At 50.3% G+C, this 22,487-nt stretch overlaps 1 protein-coding gene across 1 annotated transcript in view; it reads right to left on the bottom strand.

Moving 5' to 3' along the window:
* ADAMTS17 (ADAM metallopeptidase with thrombospondin type 1 motif 17) overlaps positions 1–22,487 on the bottom strand; it is a 309,441-nt gene that overhangs the window by 218,694 nt on the left and 68,260 nt on the right. Inside the window, exon 7 of the mRNA XM_074400099.1 lies at positions 17,021–17,064. Coding sequence (XP_074256200.1) covers positions 17,021–17,064 — 44 coding nt within the window. The remainder of the gene's footprint in view (positions 1–17,020; positions 17,065–22,487) is intronic.

Raw genomic sequence — 22,487 nt, forward strand, 5'->3', positions numbered from 1 at the left:
GTCCCGGGCACCCCACTGGTCTGTTAATTCTCAGTGTCTTCAGATGCCATTAGGAGACGTTGAGCGATGAACCCACAGAATCTGGTTTATGTTTTACAAGTAACCCTCTGCGTCTCATATAGGAAAAAACTGTTGAAGAGGAAGCTCCGGGTGGGGAGGAGACCCAGCTGGCGAGAGCAACACAGGCCTGGACTGTGCGGGAAATGGCTGGTGTGGTTCAAAGAGGTCTGACTGAGAATACGTTTTGAAGGCAGAGTGGACAGGCACTGCAGATGGGTTAGAAGTGTGTGTCGGGCACCTTCAGAAGCAAAGACACAACAGCCAGTGGACTAGTAGAAAGAGCTAATAAAACTCACAGCCACCGTTGTCCATGAGGCAGACAGGCCCTGTGCCAAACGCTTTACGGGCTTTCCACATAGGATCCCCAGGACACCGCCTGGCATGTGGCACTCTAGTCCTGATGCCACCAACAAGGACAAGGAAGGACACGGGCCCGTGGTCACGCACTGGGAAGGGGCAGAGCCAGCTGCCTCTACAGGCCCCTCCTCCACTCTGTGACCTGTCTCCTTGGCCCCATCCATACATATTCCCTGCTTTTCCAATTCCCTCCGACCCTCCCACAGTGTGCGACGCTGGGTATAGGGGAACACGACTCCCTGATCCAACACACTCACTGTCTTACTGCTTCCTCTTCCAGGATGAAAACCTCCTGGGGTTTCCACTTTATCTCAAAACTGATGTTTACCTTGGCATCAGCAGCTCTGTGGCAGAGGAAACGCTGCAACCGGCCCATACGGCGGCCCCAGGGACTCCCCGACCGCTCCTCTGACTGCTACCTCTCCGGGAAACCTTCCAGGTCATCAGTAGCTAAGCCAGGGGGAGGGGAAGGAGAAGGGGCCATCCTGGCTTCTCTGGAGGTGCCCCCTCCACAGCCTAAGCACAGCTGTTTTGTCCTGTTTGATTTTGTAACCATGGGGTACAGGCGACAATAGAAATTATCTGGAATATTGTGCAATCAAATGAGACCGGCAGTGGGAACATGAGGGAAGAAGCATGAATAAGCTCAGTTGGCTTACCCAGAAAAAAGAAAGGTTTAAAACCCTGGGAAACACAGAAAGACCCTGTTTCTACATGAAATAAAAACATTTGCTGGGCACGGTGGTGTGTGCCTGTCCTCCCAGCTACTCAGGAGGCTGAAGTGGGAGGATTGCTCGAGCCCAGGAGGTCGAGGCTGCAGTGAGCTATGATCATACCATTGCACTCCAGTCCGGGCAAGAGTGAGACTCCTGGCTCTAAGGAAGAAAGAAATATCAGCTACCTGTTCCACGCTCCACTTCCTCTTCCCCCAAAACAGAGCCAGGAATGGGGCTGTCCTAGAAGGGAACTCTACAGCGGAATCCCACGGCTCCCAGCTTCAGTTCACTGCTCACCTCTGCACAGCAACGTGAGATCAGCTCCCACGACCCTCAGACTCAAATCCGAAGCCACAAGCCACATCCCTCAGGCCCCCACAGCCCTGCCCCTGGGTCATCTTAGCCTTTCAGCACAAGCCTACCTGGGGTGTCAGGCCAGCCAGGTTCCTCCCAGCTCCGCCATCGTGTGACTGCAGCTTGGTGAGAAGCCCAGCCTCAGCGCCTTCATTTGTGAACTGGCAGCTATGGGAGGCGACTCCATGAGGGCCGAGGTGTGAGCAGAGCACCGGGCAAGCAGGAGGCCCTCCCTCAGGAAACCTCAGGCCCCTGGGCTTCTGCTCTTTGTTTTAACTGCTTTTTGGGGTCTCATCTCCCTGACTTTGCCTACACTGGGACTCATGCCCCAGGACACCCAGGATGCTCCAGCCCTGCCTGTGAAGCTGTGTCCTGGCACCCTTCCCAGGAGATCCACACAACGCAGGAGAAGGTGGCTGGGCATGATGTCCGCAGGGAGGACGCTGCCATCTCAACATACAAATAGGGAAAAGAGGAACACTGAGTCTCTTTATTTTTCTGAGACAGAATCTCACTCTGTCTCCCAGGCTGGAGAGCAGTGGTGCGATCTCAGCTCACTGCAACCTTCACTTTCCGGGTTCAAGCAATTCTCCTGTCTCCACCTCGTGAGTAGCTGGAATTATAGGCACATGCCACCACGCCCAGCTAATTTTTGTATTTTTAGTAGAAACGGGTTTCACCATGTTGGCCAGGGTGGTGTCAAACTCCTGACCTCAGGAGATCCACCTGCCTCAGCCTCCCAAAGTGCTGGGATTACAGGCAAGAACCACCACGCCCGGCCAACACTGAGTCTCATAAGTAACTTGCCCAAGGTCAAGGAAATGGCAGAAGGAAGACTCAAACCCAAGTCTGACAAGCCCTGCAAAAAAGAAGGTGGAGAGGGCCCAGGGGTACCCGGCTTGCTCCGACTGTGTGACAGCCGCCCACCCTGGCTGCCCACCCCACTGGTACCCTTCCTTTGTTCACAGAAATACTGTTGGCACAGGTAACCTCAATGCTTCTAATGGCCCTGGCCTGTAAACAGGCTGCAAATGAATGTCATGTCCAAATGTCACTGTCTCAGCAAAGCCTTTGTCCACTCCAGGTAAAATTTCAGGCCCCAGCCCATCCGCTTCCTACCCCTCTCATCTGTTTCCCGTGCTCCCTTTACCTCCCGCCTCCATCCACACTCTGCAGTGCACCTGCTGACTTCACATGAGCCGCATCCCTTCCACAAAAACATCAGCCCCACAAGGGCAGGGGCCTTTGTCTGGTGCCTTGAGTGTCCCCAGGGCTGGAGCAGGGCCTGGCACACAGTAGGCACTTGACAGATCTTAACTGAGTATGAATGCCGGAAAAGCGCAGTGTCGGCAAGGACAAAGATCCGTCCTGAACACAGAACCCGTGATGGACGTGGCAAAGGAGAGAACATGGCAAAAGCAATGATGGGAATTTAATACCTGCCAAGAACGAAATGTGTGGGCACAGGCCTGGCAGAAGAGACCGGAGTTAAGCTCGCAGGCTTTGCTGTGAGTCAGTTTAATCCCAGCTCTGTCACTCATGAGTGGCATCATTTCAGACAAGAAATGTATTCTTTTAGAACCTCAGTTTCCCCATCTGTTCACAGGAATGATAACTCACTTAAAATGTCATCGAAAAGCAAGAAAGGCTGGCCACGGTAGCTCACGCCTGTCATCTCGGCCCTTTGGGAGGCCAAGGCGCGCAGAACATTTGAGATCAGGAGTTCAAGACCAGCCTGACCAACATGGTGAAACCGTGTTTGTACTACAAATATAAAAATCAGCAAGGCATGATGGTGCATGCCTGTAACTCCCAGTTACTCAGGAGACTGAGATGGAAAAATCACTTGAACCCAGGAGGCGGAGGTTGCAGTGAGCCAAAATCGTGCCACTGCACTCCAGCCTGGACAACACAGCAAGATTTCATATTTAAAAAAAAAGCGAAAAAGAAAACTGCCTGGGGTCAGAGCCTAGCGTTGCTTCTTACAAGCTGGGTGCCTTCAGGCAAGTCATCTCCCTCTCTGCCTCTTTGATCACCATGTTGGCCAGGCTGGTCTTGAATTCCTGACCTGTTTTCCCAAATCCAAAATGGAAACAACAGCACAACCTCCTGCATAGCGCTGTACAGACTGAATGGCTCAAGACCGTGAAGTTCTCAAGAAACGGTAGCTGCTCTCAGTCTCCCTTTCATCACACCTGCAAGCGCTGGATGAGGCGCGGTGGCAGATGCGGGCTTTGCCACAGTAGTGACTGGTGCAGGGATACCACAGGCGACTCTGCTGAAAGCAACGCTCTTCAACTTGCCAAGGCTGAGGGGCATGAAGGCGTAGATCGCAGCGCCGCTTCCAGGCCTGTGAGATGCTAGACTGTGTGGATGCCCATGACCAGGAGGAGCCTGAGAAGAGGCTACCATTTGTGAAAGCGACGAGGAGGGGTCTCTGTCCAGCACTGCAGGAGGAAGTGCTGAAGGCGGGCTGTGGAACCATGGAGGCTGGCCTCTCGCCAAGCTTTGACATCTAATGAGCCACCAGGTTCCCTTAGCTGCCTGGTGCTACTGGAGCACAGGCTGGGGCACTTCAGAGAAGGGAGATGGTGTGGCCGGGAGGAGGGTGGACGCGGACGCACGCCACTCCTACGCAGTGGATATGACAAAGAAGTCAGGTGGGAATTCCATCAGGGCCTTACCACCCTTGGAGTGGAGGGATGGTGAGCCCTCTGAGGAAAGATGCCCCCACTCCGGATCTACCCCTTCAGCCAGTGAAGGAAGAGGCGGTCTCCAGGTGAAAACCTTCACCTGATGTCCTGCAACCACAGGTCCGTCTCCCGCTCGGTCACAAAGCCAAAGCATGCCCAACCCCAACAATCTAGGCTGCACGGCAGAGCAGCGGGCCTGCTCCACGTGGACTGAGCTACACTGCACTCTCTCCTGCACCCAGCTGCTGCTCAGGGGCCCTGGGCCCCACCTCAAGCCCAAGGCTGGCTCTGGGCCCTTAGCAGAGACTGCGAAGCTGCCGGTCGGCAGCCAGACTGCCACTGGAGACCAGGGCTGCAGGCGCCTTTCCCCTCCCAGGCCTCAGTGCCTTCTGTTCTCAAGGAGCAGCAATCGCTGCGCTGCTTCCTCCTCAGTCCCAGACACCTGCAGCCATGTCAGGAACGTGTTCCAAGACCACAGCAAAGGCTGAAGCATATGCCACCGCGGCCGGAGGATTATTCTGAGCTGAAGGCAATGGAGAAGCAGCAGGTGCAGGAAAGCTTTCTGTCCTCCCACTCTCTGCCAAAAAGCGAGACGTGAATTCGTAAGGTGCTGCCCTCACTCCTCTCTCAGCAAGAACAGAAACTGACCACCGGGGACAACCCAGACCCTCATCAGTCCAGAGGGCACCCGAGGAATCTACACAACAAGCTCGAATAACGAGCCCTCATCTGCCATGAGTTCCCCACGTGGGACCTCCCCACAGTCTGCCATTCAGGACTCAGTCCTTTCATTTTGTCACCTCTGGGAATGCATCATTCTTTGTCGAGATGCTGGGCCAGCCCAAGTTCTAACCACCCCTCTGTGTTTCTCAATGCTGAGGGCTTCCAGCTCACAGTAAACTTCTGCTCTTCTCTTGTTCATCGTGTTTTTTTTTCTGTTGCTATCAGTCTAATTTGCAGGGTCCCAGCCAAGGAACTTAATAGGGGTGGAGAAAAAAAAAAAAAAGTTAAATGTTCTTCCCCTACAAGTCCAAGACTACTTTTTAAATCTTCAGTAAAAACCACTCAAGATTCTCGCTCTACCACTCATTCCACCACACTGTGGCAGGTCGCCCACCAAAAGTTGTTCTTTAAGCCTGCACACAGAGATGGTGCCACGTCTCCTTAGTCCCCACAGGGATGGACATCTTCACCGCTTTGAGACGTCAAAGTATCTCAAGGGCAGGGTCTTGTACATACACACACTAGCACTTTGGATCGCTGTGCTAACTGCTTGAGCAAACAAAACCTCACTCAGGGTCTCAACATACTCTATTTCACACTCACGAAACATCCAGTGTTTCAGGGACCATGGCTGCCATTTCTGTAGACAGCCTTAGCCAGTCAGCCCACGGAGAAAGAGCCCCAAGTACCATTCATGGATGTGGGGCCAGGCCTGGAAATAGCTCACACCGCTTCCACTGCCATGCCACCAGGCAGAGGGCCGTCACTTGGCACTCAGCCCTCTCCTAACCTTGACTCAGCTCACCTCACCATGACTCAGGCCTCTCCTAACCATGATTCAGTTCTTGTCTAACCGTGACTTGGCCCTTTTCTATACATCAGTCAAGCTTCCTCCCGCCACAACAGCACTTGCTAGGAATTTCTAATCCAAGTCATCTATGCCAGTAATTCCAAAGGCTGCTTAAACTAAAGTCCTAAATAGTAGCCAGGCCCAGATTTGGTCACTGGTGGAGCAGGCCAACAGACTGCCCTGACATAACCTTCTCTCTCATTCCTGAGGCACTTAAGCTGCATTTCTGTAGAAACTGAGGTTAAAAACTCGGAGGCAACTTAAGATTTCACAAGGGAGGGTTAAGGTTCCTCAATTTAATGAACTCACAAAGACCACAGGAGCCTAGTGGGCTGCCTGAAATATGCAAGCTACCAACAAACATTCTCCCTGAAATTGCAGTTCGGACTCCAGAGGGCCACTCGTGTCCTGCCCTTGTGGTTAATTCCAAGCACCACAATGGCTTTGGCATGACTGACCTTGCTCTTTATACCGTGAGTCCAAAGGCCGAACAGTCACTGGGAAAATGAACTCTTGGCTCAACTCTAAAGGGGCGATTTTAATGCCAGATGCAAATGAGAACTGTCCTTTGTCCAAAAATATCAGCGGTAACTTCAGTGGGTCTCAGTGCCCGCATGGTCCAGTCCGGCCCTGGAGTCTAAGCCAAAGCAGCACAGCCTAGCAACCAAAAAAGAAACTTGCAAAGGCACCCTCATCTCTACGTGCACGTCCTTAAAAACATTTAAAACAGCTCTAATTCACCCCCTGGCACACTTCTTACAATGTCCCCTCCCCTCTCCAGCCTCTCCCATCCTGGGCGGTGCCTCTCCCTCTATCCGAACACACCACCCTCGGCCCTGTACCATTTGTGTCTCATGACTCCTCAGTCGCCTCCCCGGGGAGAAGGCAGGAGGAGCCCTTAGCTGGGAACTGTCCTTCTCCCATCCTGCTCATTTTGCTCGGACAAAATCTCAAAGCAGCACTGGAAAATAAAATTCACAACACTGCTCCCTGTGTCATCTTACTTCTTCAAAAAAATTATGGAAACCATACATAACAAAGAATTTACCATCTTACCTATTTTTCTTTTTTCTTGAGATGAAGTCTCGCTCTTCACCCCCAAACTGGAGTGCAATGGCGCGATCTCAGCTCACTGCAACCTCTGCCTCCTGGGTTCAAGCGATTCTCCTGCCTCGGTCTCCTGAGTAGCTGAGATAACAGGCACCTGCCACCATGCCCAGCTAATTTTTGTATTTTTATTAGAGACAGGGTTTCACCATGTTGGCCAGGCTGGTCTCAAACTCCTGACCTCAGGTGATCCACCCGCCTTGGCCTCCCAAAGTGCTGGGATTACAGGCGTGATATCTATTTTTAAGTGTACAGTTCTGAGGCATTACATACATTCACACTGTTGTGCAACCATCACCATTGTCTACCTACAGAACTTTTCATCTTCCTGAACTAAAAAAAACTCTGCCCGTTAAACACACATTCTCCATTACCCCGTTCCTCAGCCCCCAGCAATCACCATCCTACTTTTTGTCTCTGTGAATCTGACTACTTCAGGGGCCTCAAGTGAGTGGCATCATTCAGTATTGTCCTTTTGTGACTGGCTTATTTCATTCAGCATCATGTCCTCAAGGTTCATCCATGTTACACACGCCTCAGAATCCCCCTCCTTTTCAAGGCTGGGTCATGTTCCGTGGTATGGACAGACCACCTTTTTGTTTATCCACTCACCCATCTATCAACCCCTGGGATGTTTCTACCTCCTGGCTATTGTAGACAGTGCTGTTATGAACATGGGCAAACAAAGATATCTGAGTCACTGCTTTTAATTTTTGGGGATGTGTATTGCTGGAGACCCCAAGAATGTGAGATGTGACCAACTCAATCCACCTCTGGAGGCTAGATGAGCAAACTTGCTGTTCTCATGAAAGCAGGTTGTCAGGAAACTGACAAACTGCGTCTGCCTCCAGAAGGAATGTTAGGGGCAGTTACGTCCCAGGTCCCATGCTCCTCCAGGTTCTCTCTTCTCCTTGAGGTTATCCACGTGAACATCTGGAATCTGTTGAACAAGGAAGCAGTACCTGTGGTCCATCAAGCAGCTGACCGACACTCATCGCTTCCTCCCTATTCACTTAATAAATGGGAAGGGCTGTAAAAGCTCAAAGCCTTTGATCACTAGAAGCAAAGAGCCCCTTATCCCTTCTTTCAAAGAGAAGCTTTTGTCTTTGTCTTCAATTCCAGTTTGTCCTTCTTCGTTCATGAGGTAACCGCGGCAATGTTTGAAGAAGCAGAATTCTTGATTCCTATTTTTTTAATCTTTTGACAAACTACCATACTGTTTTCCATAGCAGATGCACCATTCTGCATTCTCACCCAGTGCACAAGGGTCCCCATCTCTTTACATCCTCACCAACATTTGTTTTTTCTGGTTTTGAAAGTGGTCATCCTGGCTGGGTGCGGTGATTCCCACTTGTATCCCAGTACTTCAGGAGGCAGAGGAAGGTAGATCACCCGAGGTCAGGAGTTCCAGAGCAGCCTGGCCAACATGGTAAAACCCCTTCTCTACTAAAAATACAAAATCTAGCCAGGTGTGGTGGTGTGCGCCTGTAATCCCAGCTATTAGGACGCTGAAGCAGGAGAATTGCCTGAACCCAGGAGGTGAAGGTTGGAGTGAGCCAAGATCCTGCCACTGCACTCCAACCTGGGCAACAAGAGCAAGACTCTGTCTAAACCAACAAACAAACCAAAGTAGTCATCTTAATGAGTGTCATCATCCCCTTTAACCCTCACAATAACCCTAGATACTATGATCGATCCCCATTTTCCAGATGAGAAAACAGAGCAGGAGATACTAGCTAAGTGTTTCAGTCTATTCTCGTGCTGCTAATAAAGACATACCCAAGTCTGGGTAAGTTATAAAGTAAAAAGAGGTTTAATGGACTCACAGTTCCACGTGGCTAGGGAGGCCTCACAATCATGGCAGAAGGCAGAGGAGGAGTAAAGACACGTCTTAGGAGGTGGCAGGCCAGGGAGAGTTTACGCAGGGGAACGCCCCTTTATAAAACCATTAGACCTCCTGAGACTTATTCACTATCACCAGAACAGCACAGGAAAGAACCGCCCCCATGATTCAATGACTTCCCACCAGGTCCCTCCCGTGACACGTGGGAATTGTGAAAGCTAGATGAGATCCGGGTGGGGACACAGTCAAACCATATCAGCAAGTCATTTAAGGACAGCGGTGGACGAGGAAGGTTGGAACGCAGGTCTAACTGCAGAGCCAATGCTCAGACCACAGCACTAAGTTGCGCCTGTCCGCCCTTCGCGTGGTGGCCCCTGGTGATGGGCTCAGCCTCCATCATAGGGATGAAGGGCTGTGCAGGTGGTAAACAGGAGCTTGAGGGCCGCTGTACAGGAGACTGTGGTGGGAGCCCTTTCCTGGCTCTCAGCCTGCGATTTCCTTGGCTTGTTCCAATCAGAGCAAAAGCCTTGTTCCAAGGGCACCGCTGCAGATGGTACCCGGTCTCCTTGCCTCTCCTCCACCTCCCAGTGCGGGCTGTCTAGGAACAAGCAGCACACAGGCTCTAAGAGCTCTTCGGGACGCAGTTACAGAGAAGGCATCACATCAAGGCCTAGTTCCCCATTTACAATTCTATTTCCCCTCCCGCGTTTGGGTAGGGTTTTGTGGGTTTGCTTCTAACAGACCTAATAAAGGGTCAGGCTGACTCCGAACTGCAGGACTGCGGTAAGAGCCGCACTGTAAGGCAATGAGGCATGAACTGCATTCCAGCCTTGTCATGCGGGGTCCTTGGCCGTGAGGAACAGAAACACTGACAGAACAGGAGAGGCTCCTGCCGTTGTCACACTGAAGCTGTGCAAGAATGACGGAGCAGTGGGCTTTGGCCTGACACCAATGTCACCAAAGTCTTGTGCAGGTTCACAGGTGCCAACCTGGAAGGGAGTTCTGTTTTGGAATCCCCTCGAAGGCAGGGGCCTGGTAAGGTACTCACCAGCCACCTCAAGGAAGGACACGCTCACAGGCCACCTACTTTCCCAGCCAGACAGAACGACGAAGGGGGCTCTGTGCCTGCATTTCAAAGGCCACGGCTGGAAACCCTGCATGGGGAGCTGCTTTGCTTGCTCAGCCCTCTTGCTTTCCAGCCCCAAAGGCAATCATGCACAGCCCCACGTTTCGTTGGTCTCTGTCTAGTTCCAAAGTAAATGTTGGTTCTACATCTCCAAAGGGCTGGTACAAGCCCATCCCATGCAAAAACATACCTACATATTTTCACCGTTTTCTAATGTATTTCAGCGATTATGTAACCTTAGACACAACCCTGGCAGGAAGAACAAGGAAAGTGGAACTCGGTCCCCTGGGGCCACTGGTTTCAGTACGGACTTCCAGCCAAGTCTCAAACACAAACCTCCCGCAGTGCAATCTTATTTTGTTGTTCCCGGGGCGGACAGATCTTCTCAGGGGGCTCTAACAAGCACTGGGAGAGAACTTAACAGATTTTGGAGTCATCGAAGGAGGCTCACCAGGCTTTAAGGTGCAGGAAGCACACATGCTGCACACTCCCATGTGAGTGCATGCACCCCAGGCGTGTGTGAGCGCAAAGGTATGTGTGTATACATGTGTATGTGTGTTTGGTATGTGTGTGGTCTAGACACATGCGTCACTTACATGTTTATTCACCCCAGTCACTATCTTTAAGCTGCACACAGAGCAACCACACAGAGGTAAAGGCAGGAAGTCCTCCGATCACCTCTCCTGTCCTCTTCTGTTCTCTCAGGCATAACGGCTCCGACACACAGTCTTTGGAAGACCCTCTCCAACACCCAGACGCAGCCTAACTGGCATCCTGGAGGAGACGCTCTACTGACGCTTAAAGCTAAACCTGTGAGAAAGGGAACTGGTCTCCTAAAGCCGACACTTTTATTTTCTAAGCAACCCCATCAGCCAAGAAACCCAAGCTGAATCTGTGGGCTACAAAGCCCTAAACTGCATAGCATGCGACTTTCCTAAGTCTTTCAAGCAGATGGTCTACTTTTTAATAGTATCATGAAAGCGGACCTTGCCAAAAAATTCTGCACTCTTGATGGCTAGATGTAAGCATATTTGATTCCCAAAATTGAAACCTTTCATAAAACCTCTCAAAAAGCAAAGAATACGCTCAAAAGCATACTTATAAATACCAGGGTTGCCTCTGACAAACAGATGAATTTGCTAAAGATCATAAGTTGTCTGATTTGGGACAACAAACATGCAATTAAATGTTAAGCCTTCGCCTCTGTAACCTCCTCAGAGGAGACACCAAAGACACAGTGGGGATAACCTCAGAACGGGGCCAGAAGCGAGACGGGTTCTAGGTAAGGAGAAAGCCGCTTCAGAACTTACTCATTTGAAGGAGTCATTTGCCCTCAGGGGTAATGCCTGGAGACTACACTTTTGTTTAAAATTGTATCTTATCCTTCCATAGCCGTATTTCATCACAGCTTTAGTTTTGCATTTTGCTATAGGCTAGTGATGTTGATTATTTTTTCATAAGCTTATTTGCCATCCATGTATCTGTAACATATCTGTCAAGTGAGTTTGCCTTTTCATTTTTTTTTTTTTTTTTTTTTTTTTTTTTTTTTTTGAGACAATGTCTCTCTCTGTCGCCCAGGCTGGAGTGCAGTGGTGCGATCTTGGCTCACTGCAATCTCCACCTCCCAGCTTCAAGCAATTCTTCTGCCTCAGCCTCCTGAGTAGCTGGAATTACAGGCACATCCCACCATGCCAGCACTTTGGGAGGCCAAGGTAGGTGGATCACAAGGTCAAGAGACTGAGACCATCCTGGCCAACATGGTGAAACCCCGTCTCCACTAAAATAGAAAAAATTATCCAGGCATGGCAGTGCACGCTTGTAATGGAGTCAGATGGAGTCTGTCTCTGTTGCCCAGGCTGGAGTTCGGTGGCATGATCTCAGCTCACTACAACTTCCACCTCCCAAGTTCAAGTGATTCTCCTACCTCAGCCTCCCGAGTAACTGGGATCACAGGCGCCCACACAGCAGGTGTGGCTAGTTTTTGTATTTTTAGTAGAGACCGTGTTTCACCATGTTGGTAAGGCTGGTCTCAAACTCCTGACCTCACGGTATCTGCCCACCTCGGTCTCCCGAAGTGCTGGGATTACAGGCATGAGCCACCGTGCCCGGCCCTGGTGTGACTTTTTTAAAGCATGCCCATTCACCTACTCACTCAGGTCCACCCAGTACAGAGTGTGTGGTGAGGCCTCTGCACTGCAGCGGTCAGGAAGATCAGGGCCTTGGAAACTCCAACTCTGCCTACATCACCAGCACCCCGTGAAGCCTAGAGACGCTAAGCCTTGTGTTTCCATCTTCACCAAAAGACCTGAAGGGTGCAGTGGGCATCCATCCTCCCACCTGGCTAAAGCACAATGACCCACTATGGGAACCTTCACCCCCAACATGCATTCTTCCTGGGAGTGCTGTTGCCTCCCCTATGGAAGCCCAGAGGCCATTATCTCCCTCACACCAGTGGAGGTGGGGCGGGGAGGGGTAGCCCATAGGACCCTGGGCTCCTGGGGGAAGATGGAGTTCACTTCCCAGCCTTGGTGGCACACAGACCACACAGGCCTTGCCACTCACCTCTATGTTCTATCAGTGGCCTCCCCACTTCCAGAGCTCCCCCGGGTGCTGCCTGTGTTCCAAGCCAGGCTCCGAGCCTGGTGGCAGCCCCCTTCTGACAGGTACCCTTGGCTCATTCCTCACAATCAAGAATGCAGACTGGGCAATGCAGACAAATGGGCTGAGGCAGAAGCAGAGTGTATTTCACGGATGCCCCAAACCCTGGAAGAGCCTGAGAGGTTACTCCAACACTGTGTTCAAACTGAGCTCTGAAATATATTTTAAACTATTTTCAGATACTCATTAAAACCCCCTGGGGGACTACTGATGGCGGGGGTCAGGGCAGGAGGAACCTTCTAGGGGGCTGATAACATTCTTCACCCATATCCGACTTGTGGTTTCAAGAGTCAGACTGCACAACTACGTGGCTGTACTGGATGCCACTGAACTGTACACCTGAAGATGCTTCTGGTGGCAAATGTTATGTATACTTGACCACAGTATCAAAAAAGCACAGACTAAAACAGAATTCAAAATATTGCTGTAAATGGATTTCAATCAATATCAGATTAAGCCAAAACAGAAGCGTATAGGCATAAATTGAAAATCCATCAAGTTGTGCCCTCTTTATATACATGTGAGCTACACCCTAATTAAAATAACAACAAAAAACGGTGTTATGTACCAAATGACACAACACTGGCAACCCAAAGCTTTTCTAGTCACCTTGGGTACCAGATACCTCCTTTTCTGCAGAACTCGACAGCATTTCCTGCTAGAGCTGGATCCTGAGGTTTCAAGGCAGCTGTTGAAAATCTCTTAGCATGGGCAAGCACCTACGTGACTCAGATTATTTTTCCATTCTGTGCAGTCAAAACAAAATACAACAAATAAACTGGATATTGGGATGAGAAAATCAGAGATGGAATACAGATAAATGGGTGCCAGTGGTTAGGGAAAAGGAGGGTGGCAGGGGTGGCTCTCAAGAGGCGGTCAAAGGGGGCACCTCGCCGCCATGGAGCCTTCTGTTCCTGTCATGGTGGAAGGATGAAGTTGTGCATGGAGTAAGACGTCACAGAACTTTACACAAAAGCATACCGAGAAATGAGCGTGTGCAGAAAGCAGTAAGCCTGACGAAGAGCTGTAGTCTAGCTCACGGTATCGGGCCCATCCACTTCCTGGTTCTGAGAGCGCACTGCAGTTACATCAGATGTTACCACTGGACAACGCTGGGGGAAAGGTACAACACACCTCTCTGCACTCTTTTTGGCAGTTATTGTGACTGTATAGTTATTCAAAATAAAAACATTTTAAAGTCCATCAACAAGTTGCATGCTGAGAACAATATACAACTGCCAGAACCCTGGTTTTCATATTTTTCTCCTCATTAAATCATCTCACTGTTCTTACTGACTGGCTTAATCATCTGTACAAGCAAAACATGACACATAAAAATAATAGGTATATTCATAAAACACCATATAAGTTTATTTATTTATTTATTTATTTTAAAAAGGCATCAGTTCCTTTGGAGAAGCTGAAAATCACCGAGATCAGAAGAACACAGGACGGGGCCCAGGAGCTAGGCCGGGTCTGCGCTCAGCTAACCAGCTGTCACATGAACAAGGACGACACCAGTCCTGACCATTAAAAGGCTTCCTGGTTGAGGAAGTGAGACACAGGCAACTGGGAGGGGAAATGAGGGCATAAGACGCTCCCAGGTAGCATGTGGCTAAGCATCAAATGAGTAGTGCTACGGATCGACTGTGTCCCCACAAAATGCTTACGTAGCAGCCCTAACTCCCAATGTGACTCTGTTTAGAGAGAGGACCTATAAAAAGTGACTTCAGGTTCTATGAGGTCATGGGGCAGGGCTCTAGGTCAGTATGACTGGCATCCTCCTGAGGAAGAGGAGAGGCAACAGGCAGGTGCACGCACAGAGGCAAGGCCAGAGAGGACTCAGGGAGAAGGCGGCCACCGACGGCCAAGGGCAGAGGCCAGATCTGCCGGACCTGGATCTCGGACTTCAGCCTCCGGATCTGGGAGACAACACGTTTCTGCTGTTGAACCCACCCAGTTTATGTGGCATTTTGTTACGGAAGCCCGAGCAAACCAATAAAACGTGGTATGGTGATGTGGCTCAGAAAAGGAGAAGATGCCTGATTCGAAGCAGCTGCCTGCTCTTCACCAGCGGCCTGAATACACGACGTAACCACAATTAATGGCATATTCCCAGCAAAAGAGAAAGCTGTTATATATTCAAAAGAAACTGAAAGCTAGCTGTAAATCTTGTGGAAGCAAACCACACCATTATATACACGGTTTTAGTGACCACTGGAATCGGAGTTCCTTCATCTGCATTCATTCATTCAGTCATTCAGTCATTCAGTCAGTCAGTCAGTCCTTCTTCATTTTATCAACCAACCAACAGCAGTGACAAAGCCTCCCTATCCAGTGCCAGGTACTGAAGGCCACACAGCCTGGAGGCCAGAGCTGGGCTCTGTGGAGTGCAGAGGCTTCCAGGAGAGAAGTGCAGGCAAGGGCTACATGACTGATGGATTGTGTCTCCACAGGGTAAGCCAGGAAGGAGGAGGAGCACAGAGCAGAGGCGTCCCCAGACAGGGGGACTGTGACCAAGGCTGACCTGTGAACCCAAGGACACAGCAGCCACCCCTAGGGACAGCACATGCCTGGCAGCCCTGTTGACAGACAGAGGTCAGCCCGTACACGTCTCCATGGCCCCGACCCGACCTGGGCCTGAGTCAGCCAGCCCTCCCAGGAAGCATACTTCACATGGCCTTTCTCTAGCAATCACTCATGGAGTCAGCTCCCAAATAACAAAGCAGGAGTTGGCTGCTTGCTTCGTGACACCTTGCTCTAGGATCTGTTTAGAGGACCAATGAAGTATAATCTAATAAAAACCATTTTGCGCTGGGCACAGTGGCTCGTGCCTGTAATCCCAGCACTTTGGGAGGCCGAGACGGGTGCATCACAAGGTCAAGAGATCGAGACCATCCTGGCCAACTTGTGAAACCCTGTCTCTACTAAAAATACAACAATGAGCTAGACATGGTAGCGGGTGCCTGTAATCCCAGCTAGTTGGGAGACTGAGGCAAGAGAATCACTTGAACCTGGGAGGTGGAGGTTGCAGTGAGCCGTGATAGTGCCACTGCACTCTGGCCTGGGCAACAGAGTGAGATTCAGTCTCAAAAAAAAAAAAAAAAAAAAACACCATTTCGTAAACTCTAAAATGTGACAAGAAAGACAGTTATCATTATATTAGATTTCAAAGGCTCTTGTGAGTCACCTAATCCAAAGTGATCATTTGATGGATTAAGAAACTGTACATACCCAAGGCCACCCAGCTGGCACGCGCCAGAGCCAGAACAAAGGCTTGGGGTGACTCACTGCCAGGGCTCCATGAGCAGCTCAGCTGTTCCACATGTGAATTTCATAATATTACGGATTTTTCACACCTATATTGTTTTCTTTGATTTTACTAGAATTCTAAACATACACGATTCACAATTTTTATTCTGGCCACGCAATATGGTATTTCGCCCTCCTGATGATCAAAGGTCTGTGTTATGGCAGGCAAAACTGGACACAGCCTTGGCATGTCCCGTGGTAACCAAACACTCTGTCCCTACACTCAAAGAATGGTTTCTGTTTGAAACCCAAGAGAGGTCAAGAGCAAACCAGGCAGAACTGAAGGCGGGTGAGAAAGGAAAATGGTAGGGAAGGGGAAGGGGAAGGGAAGGGAGAGGAGGAGGGGAAGGGGAAGAAGGAAGGGGTGTTCTCCCAGCACTGCACGCCACTTTCAGTGTTCTCACACTCAAAAGTGATTAGCCCGGCAGCACAGCAGGTGGAAGAGATCAGATTTATTTTATTTTATTTTTGAGATAGAGTCTCGCTCTGTCACCAGGCTGGAGTACAGGAGCACGATCTCAACCCACTGCAACCTCTGTCTCCTGGGTTCAAGTGATTCTCGTGCCTCAGCGTCCTGAGTAGCCGGGATTACAGGTACATGCCCATGCCACCACACCCAGATACATTTTTTTTTTTGGACTTTTATTGGCGACAGGTTTTCACTATGTTGGCCAGGATGGTCTCAATCTTCTGACCTCGTGATCTGCCCGTCTCGGTCTCCCAAAGTGCTGGAATTACAGGCGCGAGCCACCACGCCCAGCCGAGATAAGACGTCTTATAATACAGAGTCACCCTTCACCTCTTAGAGTGAAGCTCAATGAAGGTCATTTGCATGCATGAGAAGAAACTGCTGAGCTTCCACCTCACGACCACAGCTGTGTAAGTTAGCGGGCTGCCTCTCCTGCCTGGGTGACCAAAATGCCCAGAGCCAAATGCAGTCCCAACTGCAGACACCATGGAGCAGCCTGGGGGCTCCTCCCCTCGGCATCACTTGTCGTGTCTTCCTTACTGACCCTTCATCTAGATGCCTTCTGCCATAAAGAACGTCGAAACAGTTCAGAAAAAATTAAAACGGGAAAGTCAAAGACCAGCTTACAAGAAGAGAGGCAACAGAATGTGCGGCGCTTGTCTGAGGAGGGTTCCTCCCCTGGGATCAAGGGGTCTCCTGATTCCCCCAGGGCGTATCAGCCCCTCGGATGATTATTTCAAGTCTCAACTTACCAACAGTGTCACATGGTTCATCTTTCTGTACACAGAAATCCGTCCTAAAAAAAAAAATAAAAGCCATCATCAGGTATATGCAGTATCCCCAAGGATGGGAGAAGAAAACACTGTCAACTACCCTCAAGTAGTCATCCCATGAGGTTATCCCATGTGGCCACAGGCCACAGTGGACGGTAACAGGCAGCCGCATTCAGCAACAGTAACCCATCCAGATTTCCCCGGGGTAGGTCCACTTACACCACACGAGACCCCTCTTTTACAGATGAACTATTCTATCTTTAACAGTTGCTGGAAGGACTCCTTGCGATGGCTGAAAACGTTTTGGAAGATGTTTGCCAAGCCACTGATCAGAGACAATTCTCAGACAATAGCATCCAACTGCAGCGACTTCCCCAAGCCGCTCTACTTAGGCAGCAACTGGTTTTTAATGCTGTAATGGCCATGTGTCGCTTTCACGTGAAGACAAAAAGTCCTTTTTAAAAACTGTGTTCCTCTACCATGCAGCCATAAAAAAAGAATGGGATCATGTTCTCTGCAGGGACATGGATGGAGCTGGAGGCCACTATCCTCAGCAAACTAATGCAGGAACAGAAAACCAAACACTGCATGTTCTCACTCGTACGTGGGAGTTGAATGAGAACACATGGACACATGGTGGGGACCACCACATACCAGGCCACCTGCGGGGGTGAGGCGGAGAGCGTGAGGAAGAACAGCGAACAGATGCTGGGCTGAGTACCTAGGTGACAGGCTGATCTGCACTGCACACCACCATGACGCATGTTAGCCTATCTAATAAACCCGCACATCCTGCACATGTTACCTCAGGACTTAAAAGTTGAAGGAAAGTAAAACTGTATTCCTTAAATCTCCTCAGGATCCCCGGGTGGGCACCTGTGGACCAGTGAGACAGCAAAGATGCTTGAGACCTGGTCCAGCCCGGTTCTACAGGTACAAGGGGTTCATCTGGCCTCTTGTGGCGAAACCAGGGGCCTGGGCTCTTCTTTTCTAACAATGGAGCATTCCCATGGTTCTTTTTAAGTTTCCATGGTCAAGAGTTGACCAGAGGGCTGGTTGGGGCAGGACTCAGCCTGGGAGCCTGGTGAGGAGACATACCTGGCCCAGACACGGCCCCTCCCGGGCCCCATGCCCATCTTCTCTGAGGGCCCAAAGAAAGCTTGAGATCCACACTTTCCCAAACCAAAACGGAGAAGAAATATCACAGAGGTGGAAAGGCCTAGAGACTTGGTTTTTCCATCAGACTCCCTTTTAGAAGATGAAGGAACAGGTGATAAAACTAGCACGGGCAGAGAGGAAGCCAATTAAAGTCAGGGGCACAGGTGTGCTCACCGGCCCAGTACCTGTCTAGCTCCAGTCCAACGTCACTGGTCTGGCACCCTTCCCATTCTGGTATACTGAGCAAAACTCTCTCTCTCTCTCACTCTCTCTCATACACACACACACACACACACACACACACACACACACACTCTCTCATACAAAGACCAGGCTGGCCTAAGACCTTGCTCCACGGTTTCTCAGAGATGTGAACAGGACGTGTTTAAAGCTTTGCCCTATTGCCTTAGCTGGGCAAAGGGAGAAAGGGACAAAGGGACGGAGGCCTCAGTCGGCCAGAATGGAGGTGAAGCCACAGGCCAAGGCCAAGGCCAAAGGTGACGCGGGTGCCATTTTGGAGAGAGCCACCACTATTGGCGGAGGACTCCCCCTCCGCGTGTTCTCCCATCCAATGGCTGCCCTGAGGGGAAGCAGGCAGTCTCAAACAACAGACCCCAAGGCATCACCAGCTGCTTCACCCGAGGAAGAGGTGAGAGACGTGTCCAGCTCAGGGAGGGACAGCTATACCCAATCAGAGGCCTGTCTGGAAAAGGTCGGTCGAATCTGAATCTCTTCTCTCCTTCCTGTTCAAGGCCCTTTCTCAGAAGAGAAGCAGCAAGCCACCTGCCTGCAGGGGCGGTTTGATCTGCAGGGATCCTGGCTTTGTTCCGTTCATTATCAGGGGCACCCACAATTTTATATCATCCCACTGCCAACTCATGTCAAACTCCCAGGCAGGGACTATGGATTTCACTCCAGGAATAAAAAAAAAAAAAAATGAGGGCTAGACTCAGCTCCCAGCCCCTACATCCACTGAAACTCCAAGGTGCCTTTCTCAAGGCTGACATGAATCTGCACGGTAGGGCTGGCTTTGTGGGTGTCTGACCCCCACCCTAGGCTAACGCTCTGGGGTCACGGGGTCCCATGTTTTCATTTTGCACTGGGCGCCACAAGTTATGCAGCTGGTCCTGTGCATAACCCACAGCCAGGCACACAGCTGGCACTTCATACATTCTTTGATTAATTGGCTGACGTTTCCAGACCCTTTCAACAGGCCCTGCAAGCTACCCGGCAGCCACGTCCTCACCAGCATTGCAAGCCAGAGAACAGGGAACCAACTTCGACAGACACCTGTTGAGACCTCACCACGAGCAAAGCCTGGCGAGCAGGCTCCTTGACAGAAGGTGGAGGGAGGGTGTCCTGGGGAGCGAGAGTGTTACATTGGAGGGGACAGTCTGGCCGGAAGGATCCTGGTGGTGCAGCCTCGGGCCACCTGTGTCTGCTCTGGCATCTCCCGGGCACTCTCACCGGGAGCACAGGCCCAGGCTCAGGGAGGAGTCCTGTGTTCTCAGCTTCCTGGGTCAGTGAAGCCCTGAGGCCTCTGTGTGGACTCCATGTGGTCCCAGGCCCAGTCCTCTCAGGGGTCCTTCCTAGTCGCAGACGCAGCTGCAGAAAACCCAGCTTCCACCGCTCCTGGCTCAGCAGCTCCTGCTGGACATGACGTCACGCTCACATCCTCCACGGCAGCACCTGTCTGACGGGGACTGTCTGGGAGAATACCCTGTCCGGCTCGGGCACAGCCCATAAAGGGAAAAAAGAGCCTTAAGGGGGAGGAAAGCCTCACACTGGCCGGTCCTGGCTCAGGACCAGGAGGCTGTCCCCCGAGTGCAGCCCAGCCTGGGCAGCCTCAGCTCGGGTGACAGCTTCTCCAGGGCGGCAGCTGCCTCACACCCAATCTCCGAGTGAAAACATCAGCCTGTCATTATCCCAACCCAGGGAACTGCAGCTCTCTACTTCTAGTTATTAAACACAGCTTCCCCGCCAACTCAGCTTCCTGCCCAACTCCAGAGCTGCCTCCCCCAGCCTTGAAAGAGATCCCCAGTTTAACATCTGTGAGGACCGAAAGGACGAGCCATGCACTGATCCCTTCAGGCCAGTAGTCCCACGGCAGCAGGCGAGATGGACTGTGATGGCTGACGTAGCTTCAAGGCATGGGCCCGAAATGTAGAAGAAAGCTCAGGCTCCCAGGATGGCGACAGGTAACAGCTACGCAAGAGGCCAATCGAAAGCCTTTCTTCTCTGTCCCTGGATGAGGACACTGCCCATGCCCCCAGCATCCTCACCCAGAACCACTCCCACGCAATTAGGGCCCCTCTCCAACGTGCTTAGTTAGAACAGAACATTTTTATTATACTAATACACGAACATACAATTTACTATCCTAACCACTGAGTGTAAAGTTCAGTCATGTTAAAGCCACTGTCACACAACCATCACCACTATCCACCTCCAAAACTGCCATCCCACACTGAAACCCCGTACCCACGAAATAACAGCTCCCCACTCTCCCTTCTCCCCGACCTCTAGCAACCACCATTCTTTGTCTCTATGAATCTGACCACTGGAGGTACCTCATGTAAGTGGAATCATGCAGCATTTGTCCTCAAGGTTCACCCAAGCTGCAGCCTGTGTCCAAATCTCCTTCCTTTTTAAGGCTGAGTAATATTCCCTTGTACATAGACAGCATATCTGTTTATCCATTCATCCATCCATGGACATTTAGGTCACTCCCACCTTTTGGCTGTCATGAATAACGTTGCTGTGAACATGAGTGTCCAAATGTCAGAGTCTCTGCTTTCAATTACTCGGGGATTCAGGTCTTTAGGGTTCAGAAGTGGGATTATATGGTAACTCCCATTTTGATTTTTCGAGAAGCCATCATAGGGTTCTCTAAAGTGGCTGTACCATTTTAGGTTCCCATCAATGGTACACACAAGAGTTCCAATTTCTCCACATTCTTCCAACACTGGTCATTTTCCATTGTTTTGTGTATTAGTCCGTTTTCACGCCAGTGATAAACACATACCCGAGACTGGGCAATTTAGAAAACGAAGAAGTTTAATGGACTTACAGCTCCACGTGGCTGGGGAGGCCTCGCGGAGGCCTGATGGAAGGCAAAGGCACGTCTCACACGGTCACAGACAGGAGAACAGGGCTTGTGCAGACAAACTCCCTCTCGTATAATCATTAGATCTTGTGAGGCTTCGTCACCATCCAAAGAAGAGCACAGGAAAGACCTGCCCCCATGATTCAATTACCCCCAACAGGTCCCTCCCATGACACTCGGGAATTTAGGATGAGATCTGGGTGGGACACAGCGAAACCACGGCATTTTGTTTCATGGCAGCCACTGTAAAAACTGTGACACATAGAAAAGAACATTTCTACACAAAATATTTCCTCTGTGTTAAGTTGGGAGGGTGGAAAATGAAAAGAAAGTCTAATTCACAGCATCTTTGCAGTGAGGTGTATCACGACGGCTGAGGTCTTTTTGTAAAAGGGCTAACACAGAAGCTTTGTCAACAGTCATCTTGGTGACATTTATTGCCTCTGGAAAACAAATGCCATTCATCCCCAAATCCAGACTACTTACAAGTTCCTTCTCCACTCATTGAAAGGAAACAGCAGGAAAGAGACGAAATTTTTTTCAATAGAGGGAAAAATTCCCATGAGCTATTAATTATTTAACAAAACACAAGAAACTACAGATTTTCTATAGTATTTATAAAAACTATATTCACAGTAGAAACCGTGGGAGTTTAGCTGCATATTCCACAGATGACGTTGTTTAGAGTTCCTCTAGGAAAATCTTTCAGACCAAATATAATTACTATTTGGAAAATCAGCTCCATTAACTTAAAATCACGCACAGACATAGTTCCCAAGGACTCTTGCTTGCTCCCCAGATTGAATCTGCACTCAAATCGTGGTACCCTTAACCCGAACACTGCAACACCCAGGGCATTCTACAGAAAGCCTCACGGTCCCCAAATGCCATTGCAAAGTCACCTGAGCAACAGCAGCCTCTGGCCAGAGGGTGTGGGCAGCCCCTGCTCTTAAGGAAGGTGGTGCCTGGAGGCTCCCAGTGCTCACTGAAGTGGGCAAGACCAGGTCAAAAGCATACACGAGGTCATGTTCACCCCTTGGTCCTTGATGCCTGCTACCGCGTCAGCCATTATCATAGACAATCAGAATTACTAAAGACACTTTTTCCACAATGTCTCTTCAAAAATTCTGATTGTCTACGATAGGGCTTATATATGGATTATATATTTAATCATACCCTGTA

The sequence above is a fragment of the Saimiri boliviensis genome, chromosome 5 (genome assembly GCF_048565385.1).
Source record: "Saimiri boliviensis isolate mSaiBol1 chromosome 5, mSaiBol1.pri, whole genome shotgun sequence".
In the NCBI taxonomy this organism is placed as follows: Eukaryota; Metazoa; Chordata; class Mammalia; order Primates; family Cebidae; genus Saimiri; species Saimiri boliviensis.